A 13303-nucleotide genomic window follows, 5' to 3' on the forward strand; every position below is an offset into this window, starting at 1 on the left:
AGTTCATTCTGAAGGGCAGCTGAGCTAGAAACCTTGGTGTTAAGGACATGTTTGCTCAACTATTCATCTTCATAATGGCACTTAAAAGGCTCATATAGTCATGTGTATTCAATAGGAGTGAGCACTCTATCATCCATGACAACAAAGTCATGTAGACTACAGATGTTTAATGGGAAGTGCAAATGTTCAGACACCAACTTTTTATCTTTGGGATCTGAGTTCAGCTGCAACCATTGCCTTTTTTAAGGATAACAAGGAATTCAAAGCTAAAATTCCTTGTTTCTCATGTTCCAAAACTCCTACAGACAAATAGAACCAGCTCAATTAGGCAACTTGACTGGCACAGTCAAGCTGGGCTGAGGGGCTTGTTTCTATGGGGCTGTATGACCCTACAATTTCTGACAAAGAGGCTAGAGTGGCTGTGCTCAAAATGGAACGTTGCACACAAGCCACTTGGGATGTATCATGCAGAACTGAAAGGGAGTCTTACAGTGCTTTAAAGGAATGGTGTTCCTGACCCAGTATTTCCTGCTGTAACATTCTTCTGTGCAAAACAATCAAGACCAGGAGCATTGCTGTATTTAAAAGGTAATTTGGTAAGTGCACATAGGGGGGAGAAAAGTAAAAGGGCAAGCTAAAAGCAGCCTCCTGTGGAAGAAGAACAAAGTCAGAAGATATAGAGGTAGAAGTAGGTAAATGGGAGCAAATTTAGTTGGGGCAGGAAAGAGGGGGGGTTGTGCCTATATATAGTGCCTTCATGAGTCTTGCAATTCGGAAACATTTTACAGCTCTGAAGTGCAGTGAAGCCTTGCCATTGTTGTAACATAGGAAAAGTGGCACTGAATCTACATAAAGCCAACTCACTCAGAGAGCAAAGTGAAAACAAAATGCATTTTGTGATGTTATTTTAGATGTAAACATCAATCAGGAAAATAAAATTCCATGACCTCCTTTGAAACAGTTATGAATTCATAAAACTACACACCACAGGAAACAGACACTTTGGCCCATCTTTCCCATGCTAACCAAGTTGTCTAACTGAACTAATCCCATTTGCTACGTTTGGTCCATATCTCTCTAAACCCTTTCTCTTCATGAACCTGTCCAAATGCCTTTTACACCTCTCCAGTACTTCCTCTCGCAGCTTGTTCCATATATGGACCGCCATGTGAGTGAAAAAGTTGTTTCTCTGGTCCCTTTCAAATTGTTCCTCCCTCACTTTAAGCCTCTACTTATAGCTTTGGACTCCTGCACCCTGGGAAAAGAAACCATGGCTATTCACCTTATCTATGCCCCTCATGATTTTATAAACTTCTGTAAGGTGAGCAGCAAGGGGGGAAAAATCCTGGCCTATCCAGTCTCTCCTTGTAGCTCAAATCTTCCAGTCTCGGTAACATCCTCATAAATCTTTTTTTGCACCCTCCCCAGTGTAAATATCCTTCCTTTACAGGGCGGGCCAGAACTGCATGCAGTACTTTGATTATGGCCTTACACAGCTGCATCATTAAATTCCAATTCCTATACTCAATCTTAATGTCCAGTGACAAGGAAACTTTTCATTTGAGTTGAGAGCAGAGATGAGCCTTTGGTTTGATGTCTCACTGAAAGATTAAACCTCTGATGTTTTAGGACCTCTTAAATATTTCTCTGAGCTGAATAACCTGCTTTACAATAAATGGTGTTTATTAATGCACATTAATACTGTATTTGAGAGGTGTCACCAATATTCAATCTACAACCAACATATGAAGATGGTTTATCTGGCAATAAATTTAATTGTTCTTTGTGGAACTAAGTCCCTTCACAATCTGTACTTTATCATGCGAGAAAATACACAATTGGTTTTAAAAGAGCTTTGGGATGCTCTGAAATTGTAAATGCAAACCCCTTTTCCTCTCATCTTTTTCTAAACATGCAAGCAGATTTTTGAAAGATACTCTGCAATATAGGGTAACCACTGACACGTACATTTTGGCTCTCACTGTGGCTGTACTTAACTATCTGAAGGTCAGTAACATTTCTTCTGCTCCGTCTGTGTACATGCCATAAAGCACCTCAGTCATTTGCCTTGCATAACTCACACCATCATCAGGGACACATACTGAGTGGGAAGACATTTGGAGTCTTATTAAATTTAATACCTAATTCAGAAGAGTAACATTCACTCCTTTGAAAATAACAAAATTAGAACTCAAGCCCTGCCACGGAAATTGTTACAGTCTCCAAAAGCGTATGACTACCCTCAAATCCAGGTGGGCAACTTGGAGCATCTTTAAAGTGCAACTTGTCAAACAAGATTAAATTTAAGGTGATATTCCAGTTTTTTGACAGACACTTTTCAAGAGACTGCACTTGAGAAGCTGACAGGAAACAGGATGTAATGCCCTTTAGGAAAGTGTATTACACTGCATTATGGATTGCTAAAACATAGGTTTGTGCCTGAGATTTTTCCATTTTAATCAAAGCACTGAATAATGCCCAGAACAGAAGCCAAGAACATTGTAAAGGGATAAAGGAAAATAAAAGGAAGAAAATTGTTATTTTTTTGAAAAAGTTAGCCAAATTACTGCACTTTGACAAGCCTTATCATATCCCAAAGGCATTCCCAATGCACTTTACAACTATTACTTTCAAAACGATTGTTCCAATATAACTAAAGAACATAGCTACCTTGCACACTCAACAGTTCCATAAGCAACACCTAAAATCAGGGGCCCCCAACCTTTTTTATGACATGACACCTTACTATTAAACTGAGGGGTCTGTGGACCCCCGGTTGTGAATCCCTGCCTTTAATGAAAGGCCAATAATTTTTCTTCAGGTCGTGGCTCAGTGTTTTTTTGGGTTTGTGGAGACGGTTTGAGGACAGAAAGGGAAGTTAGGGGTCAGGTTAGGGTTTCAGGGAGAGGGATGTGGGAAGGTTAGAGGAATTAGAGGACAGGTCTTAAATCTTAAGTTTCTTCGTTCGAAAAACCACAAAGCAGAAGTGGGATATCCACAGACTGTGCCAGATGTCTGATCAACAGACCAGTGTGGATGAAGGCTGGTGGTTCCCCCAGGGTGAGCAAGTTCCATGTGGGCAAGAGAAATGAGGCCCGATGGCTCCCTGGGTTTGCAAATCGGACAGACTGGAGTTTGAGGATTAGTGTTGGGTGATTAGTGTGTCCTGGGATTGATGCCAAGGATCGAGGCCCGTGAGTCAAGTTGGAAGCCTGGAAGTCATGACCCATTGACTGGAGTCCTTGGGTATGCGAATCTCCGCATACCTGCTGGGGTAGTCGAAAGCCCAATGTCTGTGTGTCCGCGTTGGAATCTTAGTTCAAGTCGCAGTCTGCTGGAGGCCGAAGAATATGGACTAACTTTGGGTTAGAGTGCTGTGTATATGCGTGGGTGGGAGCAAGGAACAGCAGCTTGTTTTGTTGCTGCTGTTTAGTCGCTTGTTGTGTTCTGTGTTGTTTAGCCAAGCATTGTGGGCATGCTACATTGGCAGCAGAATGTGTGGTGACACCTGCAAGCTAGCCCCAGCACAGCCTTGGGTGTGTTGGTTGCTAACGCTAATGACATTTTTCACCTTATGTTTCGATGTACACGTGACAAGTAATATTGAATCTTTTATTGCCCATTGGAGCAAACAAATAGAGTTTTGGCATTAGTTTTTGCTTGAAAGAACGCTAAGGAAATTTCCTAATCCACTCCATTATACTTTTAAGAATGTTGGCTCAAACAAAGATGCTGCTCAGAAAGTAGGGTTAGGATTTTATCATGGAAAGTGTGGAGCCAAAGCACAAAACAATCACAAGAAGCACTAGGTACACCATATCCGTGCTCACCAACGTCAATGTCAAGGACATTTTTTCTCTCAAATCTGATAATCACAAACCATGGTAACCATGATACCTGTGGCCTTCTTAGTCACAGCTCCCAATTAAAAACAGCTTTAATTGCAAACCTCATTAAAAAAATAATCACAGCTTTGGTATACATTTTGAAAGATGTACAAACAAGGAAGAAGGCATTCACTGGGCGATAAACCAGAAGATTAAGAGATGTTTGGACGAGGACAGACTTGAAATCAAAGCAAATTAGACTGAATTGTCTCACTCTCTTCTGCTTGCCTTTGGAAAACATCAGCATTCCTGCTGCGACTTGTAATGAGGAAAATTATTGTCCCAGTCATTTGTTCCACTTTCAAATGACTGTTCTTCGTTATATCACTACTGCATCTCATTTAACTTTAGAGGCTGCCAATTATGTGTTACAAAGTTACTTGGCCTTGTTGTTGAATTATAAAGCTCCAATTCAGGTCAAGTTCCAAGAAATGTAAATTGGAAAATGGAATATGTTGAACTCGTGGGATTAAGAAGTCAAGCAGTTCATAAATATTTCCATGTTGCATTCACTGCTGTTATGGGACAATCATTAGTCCTACCAAATGCATAAAATTGGTTCAAGGATAGTTATGAAAGATGAATGAGTTGCTCAAAAAATATTGGTCTCAGAAATCTAAAAAACAGCAACTGAGATCACTCCGCCACACTGCGTATGATGGTGTTTATCATGTCTTTGGTAACAGATTGGCAGTGAAATTGGTGGAATGAGGAACAGAAGCTGGGACAGACTATACTGTTCCTCACAGATGCTTCTGCATTCAATATTAAGGGAAATCAAATGCAGCCTAGGTTCACCTTCCCTCATGATCCCCATAACATTGTGCTGAAAAATCATTCCTTCAGCTTTGAATACACTCAATGACTTGAGTTATAGCATTTCTACAAGGCACAAAACTCTAAAGGTTCACAGACCAACCCCTATCTGAGGTCTGTGATTCCAGGTTCTGGAAGCAGCAACAGCCTCTCCACATTTATCTTGTTCATTCATTTCACAATCTTGTATACATCAATGGTGACACTGTTCATTTTCCTAAACTCTGGTGAGCATATAATCTTACTCACACTCCTAGGAATCAATCAAGTGAATAAACACTAGCTCCAAGGCAAATTCACGATCTCTTGGGATTACAAGCTAAAACTACACATTCTGCTTACCCCAGGTGTCATTTCACTTTGGCCCCAATACAATTACAAGACTGCCCTACTTATTCACTCTAACCATAATAGGAAACATACCATTCTCCTTCCAAAATGTTTACTGTACCTAATGTTAATGCTAACTTTGTATTTCATGAACCAGCAAACCAAAGTGCCTCAACATGCAGTATTCTCGAGCTTATCAGCTGAACATTTTTTCCTTTAGAGTATATAACCTCATATTTTCCCACACAGCATTCCACTTCCATCTTTTTGCCCACTCACTTAATGTGCTTATTGCGGGCTAAGTGCTCCTCACAACTTGCTAATATGCCAAGTTCTTACCACGAATAAACTCAGAAGCCCTCTCTTTTTGTCACTGTAATTAATATAAATTGTGAAGAGGTGAGAGCCTATTATTGATTGACATCACACCTCTCTGGCAACCAAAAATCAACCCATTTACTTCTACTCTTTATTTTCTATCTTTTCTTAAATTCTCCATCCACACCATTATTTTATGAAATGACCTCCTGTGGGATCTAAGTAAATATCTTTTTAAAAATTCAGGTATACGACAGCCACTGGTTCCACCACTAATTACATCTAAATGAGCTAACTAGATTTATCGAACTTCAGTTTTGTTTATAAAAAAAAGTTGACTTTTCTAATTACATAATGAGTTTTAAAATTCTCCACCTTTAAAGAAAGATTGCTGTACTTTCTCAACAATTGATGGCAGGATGGTAGGTCTACAGATTCCCATTCCTCCTCTCTTGGCTATCCATAGTAGAGCTGCTATATTTGTTATCCTTCAATTCTTCTCTTATTTAATTAGCCATCAATGGATCCGTTTTTCTGAGGAACTTCTATTTCACAATAAAATATGTATCTGTTGAATGCCATGAAATGTTAATTAAGTTTATCTGCTGGTAAATCTTTTAATTTAATTTCCCAATATACAGGTAGTTTGTAATTGACTTGAATTAAATTCAAATCTTGGACTTCTGAGTAACCTTTCTCTTCTTGAGTTGTATAATACTTTGTTTATATATCAGTTGAGATTATTTCCACACTCCCCTGTCCCCACCCAGAAAGAGAATCCTTTATTATGAAGATACAAATCAACTTCGCCTCCACACAAGAGAGTCTAGAGTAACTCTATCCAATTGGTCTCAGATGTAATTGCTCTGGAACACTGCCCAAAACACATTCAATGAATTCATTCTCAAAACAAGCCTCCAGCATTTTGTGTGTGTTGCTCAAGATTTCTAGTTTGATTAAAGTCCCCAATGATTAATATATTTTGCAGCAAGATTTTCTGTCTTGATTACTCTTCTTCTGAGGAAATCCAACAGGATGAAGAGTGACTTCTGTAGCACATATGGGAACTACATACTCTTTCACTGTTGGGGGGGGGGAGGTGGCTGACAAGGCAGTCAAGAGAATGATTTGAGGGATGGTGAGCTCCATACTGTCTGCTATGGAGGGGCCACTGTAGAGGATCGGAAATAGCTGCAGGAAGTTGCATACTTAGCCAGTTCTGTCATGGGCATGAGCCTCCTCAGCATCGAGGACATCACCAAAAGGCAATAGCTTGAAAAGGTGGCGTCTATCATGAAGGATCCCCATCATCCAGGACATATCCCCTTCTCATTGCTACAATCAAGGAGTGGTACAGGAGCCTGAAGATACACACTCAACGTTTTAGGAACACTACCTCACTATTTTTTTCTCTCCTTTTTCACTACACACACATTTCTTATTGTAATATATAGTTTTATTATGTATTGCACTGTACTGCTGCCGCAAAACAACAAAATTCATGACCTATGCCAGTGAAATTAAAACTGATTCAGATCCTTGTTCTGTCAATTACACCTCTGCGTACTCCCAACATATGTACTCAAGGTCTCAATACTGTCTCAAATGCTGCTTCTCCACCGTGAATGGTCACAGGCCAGTGTCCCAAGGAGTCAGTGAGAATATTGCATTTTTTCAAGGACGCAACAAGGGCAACCTTGAATCTTTTTCTGTATCTATCAGGTAATGTCCTCCACCTGAGCTCGGAACTGTGTCAATTACTTGAAGACTTTCTTCAACTGCTACTGTTGTGAGGACTGTAAACCACAGCCATAGGAGGTTTTTGTCTCCAGTTATCCTGCAGTGAGTTATTCCGGGCTATGTCCACACCACAAAAATCATCCTCTCCTCCATGGACTCTACACTTCTTGCTGTCTCAGTGAAGCACTCACCCCGGAAATTCTCTCTTCTCTCCTCTCCCAATGGAGCGAAGGTACAAAAGTATGAAAGCATGTACCACTAAGCTCAAGGACAGCTTTTATCCTGCTGTTGTAAGGCAACTGAGTAATCCCCTAGAACATTAAAATGGACTCTTGACTTCACAATCTACCTTGTTATGGCCTTGCACCTTATTGTCTGCCTCCAAAGTTCATGCAATCTTGTCTAAATAGGCACTGTCAAGCTGTATGGTAACAGCAGATATATCGTCAGTGAATTAATAGCCATGATACAGAGGAGAGTATTGAAGAGATTCTGCAAATACTGGAAATCTTGGGCACACATAAAATGCTGGAGGAAGCCTTCATGATGAAGGGCCTTGGTCCAAAATGTTGACTGTTTATTCCCTTCCATAGACTAACCCCGACCTGCTGAGCTCCTCCAGCATTTTGTGCGTGTTATATGAAGTCTCCAAGTTCTTCAATACAAGCTCAAAAAAAAAGCCAGCAGATTACATCCTGACTGTCGCATTACTCAAGATCTTCAACTAATTAGCCAAGGGCACTTGTGCAAACCGATTCTGTAAATGCAGCATCTATTTCCATTGACAGAGGGATCAATAATCAAAGGACACAGATTTAAAGTAAATAATAAAAAGAAACACTGGTGAACACAGAATTAAAACAAAATAGTGCAAAATGATGGCCTGGAGTGCATTGTCAGATAGGATGCTACAAGTAAATCCCATACCTAAATAAGAAAGAAAATGAATACATATTTGAGAAAAATGAGGAAAGAAGAACAGCAAAAATAACTGGAAAGCTTCCTGAACAGAACAAGTACAGACATGATGGTCTGAATGGCCTCATTGTCCTGTATGAAATATAAACATACTGAATTTATTTAACAGTACTATGAAAATTCCATTAAAAGAACTAGAACATAATCACTAATAACTTAATTACTACTTTTACTTGTGGTATAAAGAGCATCTTGCTATAAAGATCAATGACTTTATATATCCACTGAGATCCCCTTAATAATGCTTCACAGTGCAAACCACGTTAAAACACAGCTGAAAATTGCCCCGCAAGCCAGAAAACTTGAAGAGATGGTCAGAAGCCTCATAGAACTAGTGACAAAATGGTAAGAAATATACTTGATCTTGTAACATATGAAGTCAAACAATTAGACTGTAAGTGCCAAGAGGTTGGGTATGATATGGAGTAACTGAATAATACAGCACAGAAGGCCATTTGGTGTATCATATTCATGCTAGCTTAATCCAGACTGTTGCTATGCTCAACATTCTCGTTACTACAGAGGGATCACAGCAGTGAAATATTTAGTCATTACTTTTGGGAGAAATGCAATGCCTGGAAGTTGGAACTCTTAGGGAAAACTACTTCCCATCTGTTCTCTTGGTCCTCTCCATCCCTTCCCTCCCCCCCCCCCCCCCCCCCACCGCTGCATCTAATCTACTATGAATGATTTCTAATAACATGCTTTGCTGCATTTTAGAACCTATCATAATTATACTTTTCAGAAGCCAAGAATCTGTTCTCTTTGAAGGTTTATTTCAATGTCAGAAACTAATTGAGCAGGTTGCAATACAATACATGCACTCAACATGTTTCTGCAAAATTCCTTTGTGAACATAATGAAAGCCAATCCACTGTTCATGGATCATATCATCAAGGGACAAATGAGCATTTGCCGAGATCCATAACAGATTGCTGGGAAACTCTGGTACACAGACAGGCAATAAGGGAGGTGGGACGAGGGGAAGGAGGACAAGCTGGAGGTGATAGGTGAAGCCAGGTGAGTGGGGCAGAAGTAAGAAGCTGGAAGGTAAAGGGCTGGAGAGGAAGGAACCTGATAGGAGTGGAGAGTGGACCATGGGCGAAAGGAAGAGAAAGGGGCACCAGGAGGAGATGATATGTAGGTGGGGAGAAGAGGTAAGTGGTCAGAGTGCAGAATTGAAGAAAGGGTGGGAGGGGGAGTTGGACAGATCAATGTTCATGCCATCAGGTTGGAGGCTACCTAGATGAAATACGAGGAGTTGCTCCTCAAACCTGAGATTGGCCTCATCATGGCAGAAGAGGTGGCCATGGACCGAAAGGTCAGAACGGGAATAGGGATAGTAATTCAAATGGTTGGCCACCGGGAAATCCCACTTTTTGTGAATGGAGCGGAGGTGCTCGACAAAGCAGCCCTCCAGGGTATGTCAGGTCTCACCAATGTAGGGGAGACTGCACTGGGAGCACCGGATACAATAGACAATTCCAGCAGATTTGCAGGTGAAGTTTTGCTTCATCTAAAAGGACTGTTTGGGGCCCTGAATATTTAGGGAGAAGGTGAATGGGCGAGTGTAGCACTTCTACTGCTTGCAAGAATAAGTACCAGGAGGGAGATCAGTGGGGAGGGTTGAATGGACAAGGGAATTATGGAGGGAGCGATCCCTGCAGAAAGTAGATAGTGGTGGGAAAGAGATAAAGATTTGCTTGGTGGTAGAAGAATTTGCGAAAAATTATGTGTTGGATGCAGAGGCTCATGGGGTAGTAGGTGAGAATGAGAGGAACTCTATCCCTATTAAGGCGGCGGGAAGATGGGATGAGTGTGGATGTCTGGGAAATGGAGTAGATGCAGATGAGGGCAGCATCAGTGGTAGAGGAAGGGGAACCCAGTTCTTTGAAGAAGGTGCACATCTCTGATGTCCTGAAAAGGAAATCCTAATCCTGGGAACAAATGCAGCGGAGTCAAAAGAACTGACAAAAAGGCAATGGCATTTTTACAGGAGATAGGGTGAATAGTTAAGATAGCAAGGGAATTGCTAAGTTTATAAAAGATGTTGGTAGACAGCTTGTCGCTAAAGATGGAGATCAAGAAAGCAGAGAGAGGTGTGAGAAATGGACCAAGTGAATTTAAGGGCAGGGTCGAAGTTGCAGGTAAAGTTTCTGAAGTTGACGAGCTCAGCATGGCTGCATGAAGCAGCACCAATGCAGTTGTCAATGTAGTGCAGAAAGAGTTGGTGAGCATTTCCAGGAAAGGCTTGGAACATGGGTTGCTCCATGTAGCCAAAGAAAAGGCAGGCATAGCTGTGGCCCATGAGAGAGCCCGTGCTGCACCTCGAGTTTGGAGAAAGTGTAAGGAGCTGAAAGAGAAATTGTTGAAGGTTAGAACCAGTTGCAACAGATGAATGAGGAGAGTGGTGGAGGGGAATTGGTTAGATCTGTTGTCGAGAAAGAAATGGAGAGCTTTAAGACCTTTTCGAGGGAGGTTAGAAGTGTTTAGGGACTGGACATCCATGGTGAAAATGAGCCGATCAGGGATAGGGAATTGAAAATTGTTGTGGAGATTGAGAGCATGTGAAGTGCTCCCAGGAGATCAGCAGTTTCTGAGCTACTCAAACCACTCCATCTGGCACCAACAGTCATTCCATGTTCAAGATCACTTAGATTACATTTTTTCCCCATTCTGATGTTTGGTCTGGAAACAACTGGATCTGTTGACCTTGTCTGATACTTTTATGCACTGAGTTGCTGCCACATGATTGGCTGATTTGATATTTGTATTAATGAGATGTACAGGTGTACCTAATAAATGGCCACTACAACTATATCTCCCTTACTGATCAAACAACTCATTAAAAATTAGTTCTTGACCACGGCCTAATGGATAGTATGCAGATTTCAGTCAGAAACTTGTGTGTTCATTCTGCTTGAGTCTCAAGCATATAATCCAAGGTGAAACTCCAGAGCAGTACTGAAGGAGTTATGACTGCCAAGGGTATTTCCCCCGGTATCCTGGCCAATATCCCTTAACAAAAATTTTTTAAGAAAGTTGTTTCATTGCTCTCCAGGACGTCTTACCGCACATAGATCAGTTGCAATGTTTCTTTATTTTGAACTGCGTTAACAAGTCAAAAATAGCTAATTAACTATGAAGAGGATTGGATATCCACATTGTGGAAGGTCCACCACAAAGGTACATCTATATTTATTATAACAGAATATCAATGATAACATTCAATTACCTCCTACTGATGTGCTGACCCAAGTCTGAAGGGATTAGAAATGTAAATTTAAGTCAATTATTTTCACTAACTGAAGTCGTCATATGAAATGCCTTCAACTGGACATTCTCGTCCAGTGAATGATAAAATAATTTTACATACAAAAGGAGATGAGAAAATGTAATTGTCAGATGTCATTATTAACACAGAATTTGTGAATTGTTTCTAAGGGAAATGAAACAATTATAAAGCAAAGAAAATTATTAAACAGTATGAAGGAAAGCAACAAAAGTTGCTTGATCTATCTTGTTCTTACATAAACAAAAATAGTCAGCAAAGTAAACTGAAGAATATTAACTGCATTTCAAGGCAATCTTCCGGCAAATCTTTTGTGCTTGGGCTTTTAAACCCAGTAACTGGGCCAAACAGAGTATTAGTTATAGAACAAAGACTTGTCACTTACAGATCTTGTGTCTTCCTTTCAGTGGAAATTTCACTAGAAGCTCCTGTGGATTGGTACAAATAAATACAAAGGGGGATCCACTCTCCTGATCTGCAAACTGAAAACAAAAGGAAAACATTGGAATTATTAAACCTTGGTGAGATGGGGAAATCACTCTCCACCAATTTAGCCACCACAGTAATCCCTTCCCAAAACCGAGCCTGCACTTTTATGAAGAACAAAACAATAATTGATTTTAAGCTGCCTTTAGCTGAAAAATTAACTCACCTGACACTGCAGTACTGGTTAAAATATATTCCACTACCCAGCTCATGCCAACCTTTCTAAATGGTTGAAAACTAGGGTACAACCTTTTGAAATATCGGTGTGAAGCAATTTCCTGTAAAGAGCTGTGTGTAAAACAATCTAAGTGAAATGCTTCAAATGGAGTCTCTGTCACTAATTTCAGTGTTGTCAACTTCAGATGAAAAATTGGCAGCTTGCAAAATGATAATTAAGCATTATCATCTGCATCACTGGATCTTTTGGAACTATTACAGATTCACAGAGGAATGAAAATTGGTTTGGGTGTTGCAGTCCACTTGTGATTAGAACCAGTTTCTAGAGACATATCATTTGTGAACTGGAAGATCAAGCTGTTCAGTTCACTCTGTAACACAAGGACAACGATCCTGTTCCATTTGAGTACACGGACAGCTGCGCACTAATATTTCATTCCTGTACCACATAGTTGCAATAAACCAAGCACCACTCAGCTTCACAGACCACCCAGTCAAAAATAAAATAATTTTGTAAGACTTCAGGCAAGGAATAACTAATAATAATTGCCAAAAGTAGGATTCCAGAAAGTCACAAGAGACCTCCAGGAATAGCAGGCTTTTTGTTGTCAATGCAACTATGCTGTTTGACTACTTTATGTAAACTACCAGAAGCTCCAAGGAATTGTGATGTCCCTTTATTTTTCCCTTAAGAGTACCAATGGAGCTAATCAAAATAGGATCAGGGTCTGGATGTTAAAAGTTATTCTTGATAAATTAGGAGCGGGTTAAAGAAGTGTGGGATATAGTGACAATGCAGCTTCGTCAGAGACACACAAAACCTTGGTGGGAGACAGATCTCCATTCCCTCTCCCTACCACCGACTGAAGGGGAATGGACAAAACACACCAGAGGTCAGTGGAGAAATGTTGCTTAGTATTTTTCAAAGAGCATTATGGTCAGTGATGCAGATTTCTTCACCACGCAAATCCAAATTCTCAGATTTTTAAGTGGAAACTGAATTCACTCACAGGGTTTTCTTGTAGGCAAGTATCATACGTTTTCAAAAAGCCTAAATCTATTAAAAAGACCTTATGAGGAGATGACATTTCCAATTCTCCACCGCAGGGACCATTTACCACTGGTTAATTTTTAAGTTAGTGGTCAGTACATAGCGGGCTCAAGTCTTTCTCCATGGGCATGGTTACAGAGGGTACTCTAGCACATTGCTGTAAGAGATGAGGTTATGTAGCCAAGATGCTAAGCTGAGCCCTGCTCTCTTGCTTATGTGAACAGGAAG

General features: G+C 40.5%; 1 protein-coding gene across 1 annotated transcript in view; it reads right to left on the reverse strand.

Annotated features, from left to right (window-relative positions):
• Positions 1–13303, reverse strand: part of trip4 (thyroid hormone receptor interactor 4) — a 108074-nt gene that overhangs the window by 18147 nt on the left and 76624 nt on the right. Inside the window, exon 12 of the mRNA XM_072282282.1 lies at positions 11747–11843. Coding sequence (XP_072138383.1) covers positions 11747–11843 — 97 coding nt within the window. The remainder of the gene's footprint in view (positions 1–11746; positions 11844–13303) is intronic.

The sequence above is a fragment of the Mobula birostris genome, chromosome 18, assembly GCF_030028105.1.
Source record: "Mobula birostris isolate sMobBir1 chromosome 18, sMobBir1.hap1, whole genome shotgun sequence".
In the NCBI taxonomy this organism is placed as follows: Eukaryota; Metazoa; Chordata; class Chondrichthyes; order Myliobatiformes; family Myliobatidae; genus Mobula; species Mobula birostris.